General features: G+C 64.3%; 1 protein-coding gene across 1 annotated transcript in view; it reads right to left on the bottom strand.

Moving 5' to 3' along the window:
- Nucleotides 1-76: 76 nt before the first annotated feature.
- Nucleotides 77-11908, bottom strand: part of FASTK (Fas activated serine/threonine kinase) — a 12734-nt gene continuing 902 nt past the window's right edge. Inside the window, 11 exon segments of the mRNA XM_069859991.1 lie at nt 77-339; nt 3218-3332; nt 4217-4829; nt 5078-5169; nt 5609-5768; nt 5897-6113; nt 6234-6382; nt 7569-8039; nt 9876-10080; nt 10082-10443; nt 11696-11858. Of these exon segments, the coding sequence (XP_069716092.1) occupies nt 253-339; nt 3218-3332; nt 4217-4829; nt 5078-5169; nt 5609-5768; nt 5897-6113; nt 6234-6382; nt 7569-8039; nt 9876-10080; nt 10082-10443; nt 11696-11858 (2634 nt within the window). The 3' untranslated portion in view covers nt 77-252.

Here is an 11908-nt window from a genome sequence, read left to right as displayed (position 1 = left end):
CGGTTTTATTGTAAATTCCACCCCTCCCCATTCCCAATCCCCCCGCCCCGGATCAGGGTTGGGGGAGCAGCCCCCGTGCCCCTCCCGGCACAGCCCCCCCCATTCCCTGCACACCGGAATCCACCCCTGGACCCCGCTAACGGCAATAAATATCTAGGAGCAGCTCCCATTGCACCCCCAGCCCGGCCCGGATCCCCTGGGAGATGGCGGCTCCGTCGCCCCCCACTCCCGCCCGGGCCCGGGCTCCGTCGCTCAGAGACGCAGCTCCCTCAGCTTCCGCCGCAGGTAGAGCTTGGCCTCCTCGATGCCGCTCACCTTCTCCAGCTCCGTGTACGGCAGCTGGAAGGGAACGGGAGAAGGCGTCACGGCCGCCCCCGGGATCGGGATCCACCGACCCCAGTCCCAGCGCACCCTGGCCAGGGGAACTCTGGAGCTGCTCCCAACCTCGAACCCCAAATCCAAGCCCCAAGCAGGGTGGGAGAGCAAACAGGGATCCCACCCGCTGCCTGGGGCGAGGGGCAGCAGCGGAATGAGGGACGGAACTGGGAACGGGCAAGGAAGGGCTGCGGGATGGAACGGGGAATGGTGAATTTTATCCAGTCTGCCAAGGAAAGGAGGCTCCAAGATTCCTGAAAACAGACACCCCCTCAACTGCCCCTGGCCCAGAGGAGCAGAGATCCCACTGGGAAAGCTGAGCTGGATACAGGAACACTCCCTGCCCTGGCCTGGCAAACCCAAGCAGGAACAAACCCCCTGGGAAGGGCCGGGAGAGCCAGACCCGCAGCCGCAGGGCGAGAGGAGACTTGGGGGTATCAGGGAGGGCAGGGAGCTCTGCGGGTCCAACGCCCCCGGAGGAGGCAGGATGGAACGGAACCGCAATCCGGGCACCGGAGAGGCCGGACAGCCGTGCACACACACAGCTGCAGCCCAACCCCTCCCTCCCGGGAATAAGGTACTCGGATAGTGGGGAAAATTCCTTCCTAGAAAAGGTTCTCAGGACCCGGCCAAGGCTGCCCTGGGCAGTGGTGGAGTCACCGTTCCTGCGGCTGCGGCGTGTGGGGACACGGATTGGCAGTTGCCATGCTGGCTTAACAGCTGGATTCGAGGATCCTAAAAGATTCCATGGAAGCACAAGAAGATCCTGTGGCAGACCTGGAGATCCTGATGAGATGCAGGGACACGGAGCCCAAACCTCCTTGGAGCTCGGCCTGCTAAGAAGCCCCCGTGTAGCCAGGGCTCCAGGGTGGCATCGGAATTCCAGGAAGGATGGCCTCCCTGGAAACTCCCGCAGGAGAAGAGCCGTCTGTGAGCAAAGTGCCAGGATCACCAGGGAAAGGAAAATCCAGCTCAGGAAGGGACGGGAGCTGGGGTGTCCGTGGGCAAAGCACCTGGAGGGGGTGATCCCGCAGCACCTGCTGCTTCCAGAGGAACGGGAGCAACCGGCAGGTCCGGCCGGGGGACGGAAGCAAGGAAGGATCCGGATTCCAGCCCTGGCGCTGGCAGACCCGGGAAGGAGCGGCTCTCCTGGAAGGAGGCTCTGGACAGAGGCACCCGAGGAGCAGCGCGGTCCTGGCACGGGCCCTGACGCATTCCCAGACGGCTCCGAGCCGGCAGGCGGCCGGAATGCAAGAGCCCGCAGGGAGCTGGCAGGCTCGGAGAGCGCGAGGAGCGGCGCCGTGTCCAGCTGGATCCCGTCCCATCTGGCACATCCCAGAAGCCAACTCCGTGGAGCGTCCGCAGCAGTGACTGGGATGATTGGATAATCGCATCCCCGGGGGGCTGCGGAAACGGCCCCGAGCCCAGGAACAACCTGGAAAGGCCAGGAACAACCGACTGGAAAGGGGCTTTGCAGAAAAGGGAGAGAGGGGCCTGACAACGTCCGGCAGGGGCAGCCAGCGGCATCCCCAGAGTTGGGAAGAGCTCCAGGAGCGGAGGCCAAGGGGGCCTCAATCCACAGCCAACAGCATCCCTAGAGAATTGGGAATAGCCCTGGGATCAAAGGCCAAGGGAGTCTCAATTCCAGGCAAACAACGTTCCAAGAGGGCTGGGAAGAGCCCTGGGAGCAGAGGCGAAGGGAGCGAATCCTTCTCTGCTGCTCAGCACTGGCGAGATCCTCTGGCACCAGGCTCCTGGAGTGAGGTGTAGGCAGAGCCAAGGGCCACGAGGATGATGATGGGAGGAAAGTATGGGATGTGGAAGTAAAGTATGGGATATGGGAGCCACAGCCCCATGATCCGTGCCCTGCTCCACACTCATTTTCTGCTGCTGGTGACAGAAGAGTGCATGCGACCAAAGCCCTGTCCTGCATCCAGGAGGACCGGGGAAGAGCTCCCGAGGACTCAGTCACTCCTGACCGCGCTCCCAGATGAAGCAGCTGATCCCAAACACAGGGAGTGAGGAAGTGCAGCTCCCGGAAAGGAGGTCAGAGCCAGGTGGGGTTGGGCTCCGCTCCCAAGGAACAAGGGATGGGATGAGAGGAAACAGCCTCAAGCTGCACCAGGGCAGGGTGAGGTGGGATATGGAGAAAAAGTCCCTCATGGAAAGAGTTGTCAAGCGCTGGCAGAGGCTGCCCAGCGCAGCGGTGGAGTATTTAGGGACCTGGATCCATGCTGGAATTGGCAAAGCTGGGAGCAGGGAGCCGGTCCAGCTCTGATGTTCCACAGCCTCAGATCCCCACGGCAATGCTGCGGCTCCAATCATTGGAATAAATAGTGTTTGATAGGAATGGTTGGACTCAATGATCTGGTGTGTCTCTTCCAACCTGGTTATTCTATGGTTCTAAACTGAACGACACACACTGGGAACTCCAGAATGAGGAACGAGGCGGCTGCGCCTGCAGCAGGAGGAGAGCAAGGAGCTCTTGAAATGGTCGTGGGGCTGCCTGATGGATTCAGGACTGCGATTCTGGTGATTCCGAAGGGCAGACACAAGCAGGGACACGAGGTCTGCATTTCCGAGTGAGTTTCTGAGTGTCAGATCCATCCCCAAACTACAAACCACCCCACAAATCCTCCTGGAGGAGCTGCACTCCTCAACCCAAGCTCCAGAGTCTCCGAGGGAATCTGAGGAAAACCATGGGGGTGGCGGGGAAGCCTCGAGGTTTCCTCATTCCCAGCTCTCCCAGGCATGGAAGAAGAGTTCCATCGGGAGTGTTTACAGTGGGGATGCCAGCGCTGCAGCCCAGAGATCAAGGGGAGAGGGAGCAGCGCCCACGTACCTGTACGAGGCAGTATCCCAGCAGCCGCAGGTGCCGGTCCCTCATGGCGCGGGAGCCCACGAGGATATCGGAATTCTGGCAGTAATGCCACTTGTCATTCACCGAGAGAACCACCCTGCCGGGAGAGAGTGAGACAAGGAGTGTTATCCCAGGGAGCGGAGCCCCACGGCAGCAGCGTTATCCCAGGGAGCGGAGCCCCACGGCAGCAGCGTTATCCCAGGGAATGGAGCCCCACAGGCAGCAGCGTTATCCCAGGGAGCGGAGCCCCACAGGCAGCAGCGTTATCCCAGGGAGCGGAGCCCCACGGCTGCAGCGTTATCCCAGGGAACGGAGCCGCATGGCTGCAGCGTTATCCCAGGGAGCGGAGCCCCACAGCAGCAGCGTTATCCCAGGGAGCGGAGCCCCACGGCAGCAGCGTTATCCCAGGGAGCGGAGCCCCACGGGCAGCAGCGTTATCCCAGGGAGTGGAGCCCCACGGGCAGCAGCGTTATCCCAGGGAGCAGAGCCCCACGATAGCAGCGTTATCCCAGGGAGTGGAGCCCCACGGCAGCAGCGTTATCCCAGGGAGAGGAGCCCCACGGCAGCAGGGTTATCCCAGGGAGCGGAGCCCCATGGCAGCAGCGTTATCCCAGGGAGCGGAGCCCCACAGGCAGCAGCGTTATCCCAGGGAGTGGAGCCCCACAGGCAGCAGCGTTATCCCAGGGAGCGGAGCCCCACGGCAGCAGCGTTATCCCAGGGAGCGGAGCCCCACAGGCAGCAGCGTTATCCCAGGGAGCGGAGCCCCATGGCAGCAGCGTTATCCCAGGGAGCGGAGCCCCACAGGCAGCAGCGTTATCCCAGGGAATGGAGCCCCACAGGCAGCAGCGTTATCCCAGGGAGCGGAGCCCCACAGGCAGCACCGTTATCCCAGGGAGCAGAGCCCCACAGGCAGCAGCGTTATCCCAGGGAGCGGAGCCCCACAGCAGCAGCGTTATCCCACGACACCCCCCGGCTCCATACCTCTGAATGCCTTCCACTCCGTGTGGATCAGCCGGACCCCGCTTGGGGCTGGGCCGGCACGGCGAGGGTGGAGGGCCGGAATCCTCTCCAGGCGTGGGGCTCCTTCCCTGTGGCTCCTCCGGGGGCTGCTCCCCCTGGAAGCGGTCGTGGTCAGGGCAGCTGGCCGGAGCCTCCTGCTCCTCCAGGATCTTTCCGATGGGGAACTGGAAGAGCGTGGCTGCGGAGGAGCCGTCGGGCGTGCCGGCCGGCTGCGCAGAGAGGCACTCAGAAGGGCTGCTGAGCGTGGAGCTGCCCTGGCTTTCCAGGGAAGCCTCCTTGCTCGGGATGCAGTAATAGTCCGCGGGGGGCTGGAAGCAGGGCCCCCCCGGCGCCGGACAGAGCGTGGGCAGGAATCTCCCAGCCAGGCTGTTTTCCCGGGAAACCGCGGGGCTGCTCGGCGTCTCCGGAGCAAAGGGAGCAAAGTCCTGCAAGTCCGAGGTGAGGGCCAGGACGCTGGAGCGCAGGGAGACGGCGGCCGGGGATGTCGTAGGGTGGGAAGAGGGAGCTTTGGAAGCCACAGGGATGCGGGAGAGGGGCAGCACGGTGCCCGAGCGGTTAATCCACAGCAGGAAGTCTGCAGAGAGAGCACACGGATATCAGACACCCTGTAGTGACCTCACCAAGCTGTCCCGCAGCCAGAGCCACTCCGGGAGCTTCTTCCCGACACACCAGGAGAAGGCAACAAGGAGACGGAGCAGCCAAACCCAGTCCTGCCTGGAATAACCCTGCCGCCTCCAGTCTCTTCGAGCACCACAGGCTCCTGCCGCCCCCAGAGCCCCCCAATCCCAACTTCCAGAGCCCCTTCCCGCCCGGCCTGGCTACCTGTGCAGTATCCCGGGGGCAGCACCTCGTCCTGCCGGTAGCATTCCTCTCCCACCAGCTGCCGCAGCGCCTCAGCCACCAGCCCCTTGTAACTGTGGGGAGAGACAGGAGTCGGGATGCACCCTAGGAACAGATCCCGGCCTGCATTCCCACCAGACACATCCACAAGCCAGGAATATGGAGCCTCTAGCTCCAGGCTGTGCTGTTCCAGGGCAGGAAGAGGACACGGTTCAACTCATTCTGTAGGAATGCTCCTTCCAATATCGCGCATTCCCCATCACCAACAGGGCCGTCGGGGATCGGGACAGGGCAGTGGAGGAGACCCCATTCCGGAGGGATGGAAAAGCTGTGTGGATGTGGCGCTTTGGGACAGAGTTTGGAGTCAGTAGTACTGGATTAACGGCTGGACTCGATGATATTAAGGACCTTCTCCAACACAAATGATTCCGTTTGGCTCCTCCACGGGGTCCCACACCCCAGCCGCATCCGCACTGGAGCTGCCCTCCCACTCCCGGCGCTCCGGCCGCTCACCTGTACTTCCTGTTGGCCTCGTCGGCCGTCAGGGCGTGTTCAAACATGAGGACGCGGTAGCGCGGGTCAAGGCGGGGGCCGCTGTAATCCCGGAATTCCAGCTCCACCGCTGCGTCCAGCAGCGAGAGGTAGCGGCGCACGATGAGCGCGTAGGGGCTGCCTGCGGGGAGAGGGCAGCAGGGTGGGGACGAGGCGCTCCGAGCAGAGCCCGTTCCCTCCAACACCCTCCAACTCCACCCCTGTCCCAGCTCCAAGGGCAGGATTCATCCCAGCAAAGGCTGGACGTACTCATGACGTTGGTGATGAAGGCTGGGGAGAAGACCTGGTGCAGGACGGACTGCGGGAAGTGGCTGAGCTGGAACATGGACATCAGGATGTTGACGGTGGCCAGGGGCGAGCTGCCGGCTTTCTGCTCCAGGATGGCTTCCAGCTTCGGGAAGAGCTCGCCGTGGTTGGAAGGGCGGTAATTCATCCGGCTGAAGGGGAACACCAGCTTCTGGATCACCTGGAGGAGAGGCAGTCGGGATGGGCCAGACAGTGGGACGGAGGGCAGGCTTCCCCAAGGATCAGGGAGATGTGGAGAAGGGAGGCAGCTCCCACTCTGGAGCGATCCCAGGACGCTCACCTTGCTGTCCAGCTGCTCGCCGCGCTTCAGGAGGAAGTTGGCGATGGTGTCGAGGAGCCGCGGCTCCCGCAGCCGGTGCCGGGCCACGTACTTGGCGATGAGGGCCATGGTGTAGGGAGTCAGGTTTTCTGCCTTCCGGGGAAGCCACTCTGCACAGAGCAAAGCACCATCAGAGCAGCCGGATCCAACCCAACCCCAGCTCTCCAGGAGCCACAGCAGGAGGGGCAGCAGAGCCACCTCTCCTTAACCCTACAGGATTCCAGCACCCATCGAGTTATGGGCGCTGGGAGAGGCTGCAGAGGATTCCCATCCTGCCAGAGAACACTGCACCCCAGGCACAGCCGAGATGCATATAGAGTGGAGCCCCTTGGAAACTCGAGGGAAACAGCCCGTTCCCAGACCCGAGGTGGGACGGCAGGGACAGAGCAGCTTAAGGCAGCACTTCTCCTGCTCCCAGATGGTTCCCTCCCAATCCCAGGGCTGCTCCAGGGAGGCTCGGAGTCTGTGGAGCACAGGGATGGAGCCCAGAGCACCTCGTACAGGGAAGGAGCTCCTGGAGTGGGAGAAGCACAGGGATACAGCTCAGCATGCCCCATCCAGGGATGCGGCTCCTGGAGAAGGCAGAGCACAGGGATGGAGCCCAGCAGGCCCTGTGCTAGGGGAGCAGCTCCGGGAGCGCAGGGATGGAGCCCAGCAGGCCCTGTGCCGGGGAAAGAACTCCAGGAGCAAAGGGATGGAGCCCAGCAGGCCCTGTGCCAGGGGAGCAGCTCCTGGAGCGCAGGGATGGAGCCCAGCAGGCCCTGTGCCGGGGGAGCAGCTCCTGGCATGCAGGGATGGAGCCCAGCAGGCCCTGTGCCGGGGGAGCAGCTTCCAGGGCGCAGGGATGGAGCCCAGCAGGCCCTGTGCCAGGGAAGCAGCTCCCAGAGCGCAGGGATGGAGCCCAGCAGGCCCTGTGCCAGGGGAGCAGCTCCTGGAGCGCAGGGATGGAGCCCAGCAGGCCCTGTGCCGGGGGAGCAGCTTCCAGGGCGCAGGGATGGAGCCCAGCAGGCCCTGTGCCAGGGAAGCAGCTCCCAGAGCGCAGGGATGGAGCCCAGCAGGCCCTGTGCCAGGGGAGCAGCTCCTGGAGCGCAGGGATGGAGCCCAGCAGGCCCTGTGCCAGGGAAGCAGCTCCTGGCATGCAGGGATGGAGCCCAGCAGGCCCTGTGCCGGGGGAGCAGCTTCCAGGGCGCAGGGATGGAGCCCAGCAGGCCCTGTGCCAGGGAAGCAGCTCCCAGAGCGCAGGGATGGAGTCCAGCGGCCCCGTGCTGGAGCAGGGTCTCCCAGATTTGTGCTCACCTGCCATGCTGCGAATGAACCGCTCCTGGCGGTTCTCATAGAAGAGCTGGGAGCTGAAGATGGCTTCCAGGGCCTTGTTGTTGGCCTCCTGGGCAGAGAGTGCCAGCATCTCGTCCAGCAGCGCCAGCTCGTGCTCCCGCACGGCGCTGACCTGTCCCAGCGTGTGCCGCACGAGGCGCAGGATCTTGCGGTTGTTGATGAGCTGTTGGTCGGAAGGCGGGTGGCCCTGGAGCGCCTGGGCGCGGAGCCGATAGTAGGAGAGGAGCAGGAAGAGGGTCTGGGGGTGCCGCTCCTTCTCCAGGTGCCGCTCCAGGCTGCTGAGGCAGGATTCCACTAGCGGGTGTGGGCTGGATGGGTGCAGCCGCATCACGCTGCTGAAAACCATGGAGACGTCCTTCTGGTTGAAGCGGCCCAGGCGGCTCCGGGATTCCTCCTCCAACACCCGCACCAGCGGCGACTCCCCGGGCAGCCCTGCGGGACAACAGGGAGCAGGGAATTAGGGAGGGATCAGGGAAACACGGACCCACCGAGGCAGGAGACGGCAGCTGGAGAGGAGGCGTCAGCCACGCCAGCAGCACGACTGGAGGGGAGAAAGAGGAAAGGGAATCGGCTTGGCCAAGCCGGACCAGAACGCTGGCGCATCGGCACCCTCGGAAAAGTCATTTGGAGCCACTGGATTATTCCCACCCACTCCACCAATAGGCATGTTCTTCAGGTCATCCGCAAAGCTGGGTTTAACTCTGATTGCAAACTCCTTAAGGATCAACAGATTTCCTAAAAAAGTGCTTTAAAACGAGGTTTTGGTTGGAAAAGGAGACAGACATCGGGACGTTGCTGAACTGAGGACTGGAATGATAGGAATTAAATCTTCGAAAACCAGCTGGGTATGGCAGGAATGAACCCTTATGCATCCCTAACCTCCCCTTTTCCAGCTTAGTGTTCGCCATCCAGACTCAGCTCCCAGTGGAATTCCTTCTCTGCGGCTCTAGGCCCATTATACAAGCGCAGAGGCCAGCACGCAGCACGGCTCTGGGAAGAGGCAAAGGCCAGCGCTGGCGTGTCAGGAGGGATCTTTTCCAGAAGCAGATGAAGGGCTGTGTGCCGCGGGAGGCACCGGGAGCCCATGGTGCTCTGAGGGCAGCTGACAAGGCTCCAGCTTTCCACAGGCAGCACGGGGTTAGCTCCACGTTTCAGCATCAATCGAGGATCAGTGGGAAGGTGGGAAGTGAAGGATTGGGGTGAGCAGATGCTCTGGTCCGTAAAAAGGCCTTGGAACGGCATTTGGAATTTGAACTAATGAGCGGGGAAGGCGTCTGACAGAGAACAGAGCGCGGATCAGCGCCAGAGCGAGCTCAGAGCTCCGTGTCAACAAACACCCGGCGCCGGGCGGCCGAGGGGGGAGAGCAGGAACGGCCTCCCTGCCGCCTTCGCCGGGATCAGGAGTGACTGCATCACTCTGGTGGCTCCAAGTGCGGCTCGGCCGAGGCCTCGGCCCCACGTGTGGATGAAACAGTGAACGGAGCGCTGGGAAATGTGTGCGGGGCCGCAGGAACGTGATCGCTGCCCTTGCAGCTGGAAGAATCTGCTTGGGAGGAGCTGGGAGCTGCTCCGCGCTGGAATCCCAGCCGCTAGAGCCTCCTTTCCCAAGATTAAGTGCCCACGGCACAGGGCTCACAGCCGGGAAAGGAGCCAGGCTCCCGCTGCCTCTGATGCTCCCACATCTCCAGGGACTGGAACAAACCTCACAAAGCGCTTTATCCCAATGCTGCCAGGCCTTAATTCCTGGTTCTCTGAGCAGCTGAGCACCCGGAGCAGCCGCCTCCGTGGGGCACCGCTCACACAGCGGCTCCCATTCCGGCACATCCTTCCAGGCAGCAGGAGCACCAGGATTCCCACTGGCAAGAGTGCCAGGATCATCACAGCCAGAGCACCAGGAGCTCCACAGGAGGAAAGCCAGGATCTCCACTAGCCGGAGCACCAGGAGCTCCACAGCAGGAAAGCCAGGATCTCCACTAGCTGGAGCACCAGGAGCTCCACAGCAGGAAAGCCAGGATCTCCACTTAGCTGGAGCACCAGGAGCTCCACAGGAGAAAGCCAGGATCTCCACTAGCCGGAGCACCAGGAGCTCCACAGCAGGAAAGCCAGGATCTCCACTAGCGGAGCACCAGGAGCTCCACAGCAGGAAAGCCAGGATCTCCACTAGCCGGAGCACCAGGAGCTCCACGGTGGGAGCGCTAGGAGCTCCCTCCACCTCCTCCATCCGGATCCCCAGCACCCTGCTCCATCTGCGTCCCCAGCGTCACTCACCCAGCGCGGCGGCGGCATAGAGGCAGTTGACGATGCTGAAGTTATCGAACTTGGAGCAGCCGCCGATGATGGCCTGGCAGAGCACCTGGAATTCCGGCTGCTCCAGCACGCGAGCCGGGCCGCGGCCGTCGCCCTGCTGCAGGAGCTGGCCCAGCTTGTGCAGCGCGATAGGGTAGTGGCTGGCGGAGACCTTGCCGGGGTTCTGGGGTGACCCAGCGCAGCACCTCGCCCACGCTGCGCGAGCGCTCGATCAGCCGCTTCAGCGTGAAGAAGGTGTCGTAGCTCATCTTCTCGTGGATGAAATTCCAGCTCTTCCGGCTTGCCGCGAGCCCGGCCGGCGTCCGGGCCGGCGGCGTGGAGCAGCCCATGGCCACAGGGCTCCAGCGGCAGCAGCAGCGCCCGCGGCCTGGCCCGGCCCGCGCAGTAGCAGCCGGGATGCATCGCGGCGCCGCGGCCGTCACCGGCGGCCAGGCCCCCGCGGGACCCGGCTCAGGGCGCGCAGCCATGGCAGCCGGCGCAGCATGGCGGGCGCGGGGCGGCGGCGGGGGCTGCGGGGAACCGGGAGACCCTGTGGGAGAGACACGGACACGGTGAGCCTGGAGCTGCCAAGGGACATGGGGACCCACACTGGGGATCCCAGCGTCCGGATCTCCCCGGATCCAGGCATGCCGGTGCCACATACCTGCACACAGAGACCCCTCGGAATGGGGATCCACACCAGATCCCATCCCAGATCCAGGGGTGCTGCCCCACAGCCCAAGCACAGAGACCCTTTGGAATGAGGATCCACACTGGGATCCCAGGGGGTGCTGCCCCACATCCCTGCCCACAGAGACCCCTCGGAATGAGGATCCACACTGGGATCCAGGGGTGCTGCCCCACATCTCACCCACAGAGACCTTTTGGCATGGGGAACACGAAGGTCTCTCCGCCCCAGTCCATTCCCCAGTTCTCCCAGACCCCACACCCTTGGGACCCTTCTGATGGCACTGGTGCCCCTGCTGCCCCCACGCCCCCCGTTACGAGTAGCCGCAGCACCCCCAGACGCTGCTCCCCCAGTCCTGGTACCCCCTGCCCCCCAGATCCACTCTCCCAGGACATCCCACCCTGGTATTGGCTCCCCCGTCCCCTCCAGACCCTTCTCCCCAGGGACCCACGCCCCGGCTACCGGGACCCCCACCCTCCTGGACGCCCCTGGCCCCCAGGACTAGTTCCCACCATTCCCCTCAGCCCCTGGTCCCCCCAAATGCTGGATCCCCCCGGTCCAGATACAGGTATCGCAGCCCCCCTAAACCCCGTGCCAGTTTCCCTGCCCCTCCGGGACCCCCAAATGCCCCCCCCTGCCCACCAAAACCGGCACCCCTGGCCTCCCCATTCCCCGCAGCCCCCCGGTAACGGTTCCCCTACTCCTCCAGCCCCCGGGGTCACCTGAAGGCCCGCTCCCCTGCTCCCCTCACCCTTCCTGGACCCACGGTGCAGGTAGCAGCACACCTGCCCCCGTTTCCCTCAGTGCCCCCCCCCTCACCTGAAGGCTTTGCTCCCCCACTACCGGGACCTCCGCCCTCCCCGGTCTCCACAGATCCCGGTACCGACCCCCAGCCCCGGCTCCCACAGGACCCCCGCTCTCCTGATCCTCCTCCCCGCCCCTGGACCAGGCATCCCCGCTCCCTCTGGCCCCCCCCGGTACCGGTATCTCTACCCCCCAGACCCCAGGTACCGATCCCCCCGTTCCCCTCAGCACCCCTAGAAGGCTCCGCCCTCCCGATGCCCCCTCCCTGGCACCGGTACCAGCCGTCCTCCCCCACCTCCCCGGTCCGTACATGGCGCTGGCAGCCGCCGCCGCCGCCCGGGTCCGCTCAGCGCCCCCCGCACGCCGCTGCCGCCATCTTGTTCCCGGCAGGCCCCGCGGCCACTTCCGGGGGCGGTGCTCTCGCGCGCTGTACGCAGATCGACGCCCCGCGCCGGCCAATGGGGGCGCGCGCGCTGCCGAGGGGGCGGGACCAGTCGGGGAGCTGGGGCGGAGCTATGCAAAT

The sequence above is a fragment of the Phaenicophaeus curvirostris genome, chromosome 6 (assembly GCF_032191515.1).
Source record: "Phaenicophaeus curvirostris isolate KB17595 chromosome 6, BPBGC_Pcur_1.0, whole genome shotgun sequence".
Classification (NCBI taxonomy): domain Eukaryota; kingdom Metazoa; phylum Chordata; class Aves; order Cuculiformes; family Cuculidae; genus Phaenicophaeus; species Phaenicophaeus curvirostris.
Note: the sequence above shows the minus strand (reverse complement) of the source record. Positions and strands in the feature narration are given on the sequence as shown.